At 44.4% G+C, this 3457-nt stretch overlaps 2 protein-coding genes across 7 annotated transcripts in view; one reads left to right on the forward strand and one right to left on the reverse strand.

The window, feature by feature from the left end:
- RFC2 (replication factor C subunit 2) overlaps positions 1-797 on the forward strand; it is a 20390-nt gene extending 19593 nt beyond the window's left edge. For both annotated transcript variants that reach the window (XM_011371507.2, XM_011371508.2), the window contains exon 11: positions 420-797. In XM_011371507.2, coding sequence (XP_011369809.1) covers positions 420-530 — 111 coding nt within the window. In that variant the 3' untranslated portion in view covers positions 531-797. The remainder of the gene's footprint in view (positions 1-419) is intronic.
- A 1418-nt stretch (positions 798-2215) lies between these two features.
- The window catches only part of LAT2 (linker for activation of T cells family member 2), a 14429-nt gene continuing 13187 nt past the window's right edge, over positions 2216-3457 (reverse strand). For all 5 annotated transcript variants that reach the window (XR_002783160.1, XM_011371512.2, XM_011371509.2 and 2 more), the window contains one exon: positions 2216-3013. The gene's annotated coding sequence lies outside the window, so the exon portion shown is untranslated. The remainder of the gene's footprint in view (positions 3014-3457) is intronic.

Genomic DNA, 3457 nt, shown 5'->3' on the forward strand with positions numbered 1-3457 from the left:
AGGTCCTTGCAATCTGTGACATCAACCAAGGGTTGCCTCGCCTAAAAAATATAAAATAACAACAACAAAAACCAAATCTACCCAGTTTTTAATTGTTTTTTTTTTTTATTACTGAGTTTTGAGAGTTCTTTATATATTCTAGATGCAAGTCTTTTATCAGATATGTGCTTTATAAATATTTTAATATTTTCTCCAAGCCTGACTTTATATATATATGTATATTTATTTTTAAACAATATCTTTCAAAGAAATAGCTTTCTTTTAGGAAATATTTTGAACTTAAACATAATCCAAGATATTTTCTAGTTAGAGTTTGAGTTCATTGCATCAATTTTGAGTAAACCATTAGTTTAGATTTAAAAAAAAACAAAACTTCTCCCTCACTTATTAACCAGATTTAAATTTGATTTGTTTTTCAGGAAATTGGATATACTCATATGAAAATAGCAGAAGGTGTGAACTCCCTTCTGCAGATGGCAGGGCTTCTGGCCAGGCTGTGTCAGAAGACAGTGTCCCCAGTGGCCAGTTAGAGTGGAGAACTCAGCGATTGGGTTTCAAGAGTCCCTGAGAGACAGGAGTCACAGCCTTCCGCTTGGAAAAAAATGCTGTCACTGGAACACACCTTCCTCTAACACACCATGGCCTTCCCGGTGCTTCCGCACGTCTCCACGAGCGTTTGCATTCAGCCCCAGGCTCAGGGATGTAACGGGAAAGGCCCAAGAGAACCTCTAGGACACAGCACCCAGTCTGGGCGTGTGTTGGCATTTTAGCTAATAAAGCAATTTTGTTGACTATAATGCAAGGCCATAAGAAAGCCAGCTTCCTATCTCTGCATGCCTCTCACATCCTACTAGTAGAAAAGATTGTTTAGACTGGACAAGTTAATCTCAGTTTTTCTGGAAGCCTGGAGGACATTTCCATGGGGGTTGTTGTAATTCACTATTTAGAAAGGCTTCTCAGACCCGGGGCCATGATCCCATGAGAAAGGACTTACAGGGATCACAGAGGAAAATGGAGACAAATGGAAAACTCCCACTTCGCTGCCTTTTCTGTGCAGTGCTTACTGCTTTAGAATTCCCCCGGGAATTTTATATTAACTTATAGAATTGCTTTTTTTTTTTCTCGCAAGGTACTATTTTTGCCATTTTTTTTTTAATTATGAAAAATATCAATTATATATAAAAGAACGATATATTCTCTTATTCTTCACACATTCATCTTAACAGTTTACCAACACATGTCCAATCTTATATCTTCTGTACTCCCACCAGCCCATCCCACTCTGGGAATGTTCTGAAGCAAATCCCAGATGTCATTTTAGAATGGTGTTTCTAGGTGGGAATGACTCAGCTTCTGTGATTGGTGGTCTCCTAAAAAGCTTTGAAAACATACTTGTGTGATATGCTGGCTCCCAGAGCCACAGCGGTGTGGCCGTGTGCAACCATGCTGCAGATAGTGCTGGAACAGCTGGACAGGCCCATATGCTTTTCTCTTCCCGCCCAAGCTGGTTCACAAAGGCTCTAGTGCTTTAGCCTGAACCTTCATAGCAGGAGGAAGCAGGGACGGGATAGGCCTGTTGGCACTTATACTTAGTGTCATCCCTCCCAGGCTGGTTAAGTAACTTGCCCAGACCATTTCGTTGATAAGGACACTGAAGGGACACAGTGGAAAGGCTCTGAGATTACTGGCTTGTTGGGTTTGGGTTTCAATAAGGAGAAAAAAAATTAAGGTCCTCAAACTACAAGGTGAAGTTTTACAAAGCATTCATACATACTTTTTCAACTTATTTTTCTTTTGTAGCCTCAGCGTCCCTGTAAGGTAGAGAAATGATTGTGCCCAGTTTGATTGAAATGAATTGAACCCCAAGCGATGACCTGGGGCTCCTCCTGGAGCTTCCTTGCAGCCCTGGCACACCCCTGCTCAGACCCAAGCTGTCCTCTGAGTTCGTGAGGCCAGGACCATGGGGTGTGAAGTGACAAGTGGCCAAGAGTTGTGTTCTGGTTGTTTTTCTTCTAATTTCCTAACTTGTAGCATTAACTTCTTATAGGAAGAATAGATGTGGCATTCTGGCAAGAGAGCTGGACATGGGGACCAAGGTCCTATCCCCAGCACTCCCTCCAGGCCTCAGGGTCCCTTTCTGTGAATTGAGAGCCTGATTCATTCCCTTAGAAGGTTTTACATGAAGCAGAGAAAGCAGACACTGGAGAATTGCTGCTCTTAAACTAAAAAGGTTTATTGAGACGTTTTGGTTGGAGGAGGCATATATTTTTACCTCTAACTGACTTTTCTGACTCAAGGTCCCCCTGGGCCCTTACCCTTCCCATGAGACAGTCATGCTGCTCAATCAGCTGAGGCAAGGCCAGCCCTAGAGCAGAGGAAGAGCTCGGGGCAACTGAAGGGCACACTGTTCCACCCTGCCTGCCCTCTACAGGACTGATGCACTTTGTCCACAGTGGACATCCCCACTGAAGGGGCATGAAGATGGCTGTAGCCTCAGCTCTTCCTCAGTGAACTGAGGCCCAAAGAAGAGCACCAGGGCTCCCCAGCTGCTGACATTGAGTACATGTAATCCTTGTAGGAGACAAGATAGACAAGATCTCTGCCCTGGAGTGTAGAATATTAAATATGGCTCCACCTATATAAATTAACTACATGGTTATCAGCCACAAAAAATATCAACCAACATTAGTAAGCAATTTGGGATTCAAATCTGCAGCAAAAAAAGGACGAACACCAGGGTTGCACGATGTTTTCGATGTCCTAGGCATTCAACCACAGTAGAAGCTTCACTGCCCTTGGCACCAGGCTCCTGCTCTGCCTGAGGAAGGTGATTCCATGTGTAACTGCCCTTTCCCAGGCAAGGTCCCTCATGGATGTCCTCGGGACATGATGTATCTCCCAGGAGTAGCCATGGTGGGGTCCAGAAGTTTGGAGAAGTGATTGTCGTGAGGCGATAAATTGCCCTGTGAGCTCAGGGTTTCTTGGCTCCATCAGTGAAGACAAAAAGTGTTGGCTAAAAGGAAAAGGTATGCTTTGGCTAGCACTTAGTTCTCTCAGCACAGGAGTTGGCAGTTTCCATAAGGGGAGGGACACACAGTCACAGTCAGCATTCAGCTGCCCTCCCACAGCTGGCTGAAAAGAGAGCCTGCCCATCAAGCAGCTTTAGTTGTGTTTCTTCCAGGAGCTTCTGATTTTCCTTTGAAATCCTGACTGCTCTTTGTTCCTAACCAAGGCCTGTGTTATTTTGACCTGCCTTCAGTGTCTATCTGCAGCCTGACCTCTCTGGCTCCAGGCGCAGCTCCCTAACTGCCCATTTCATATTTCCCCCTGCGTGGGCCTCTCCAATTTAATAGGCCCAGAAATATACACCTTGTCTACTTATTCTGCCTCCCAGATAGATCTCAGTGGCTGACAGAGACATTCTTTCTGCTCAGGCATAAACCAGCATTCCTCTTCA

Source organism: Pteropus vampyrus, unplaced genomic scaffold, assembly GCF_000151845.1.
Source record: "Pteropus vampyrus isolate Shadow unplaced genomic scaffold, Pvam_2.0 Scaffold193, whole genome shotgun sequence".
NCBI lineage: Eukaryota > Metazoa > Chordata > Mammalia > Chiroptera > Pteropodidae > Pteropus > Pteropus vampyrus.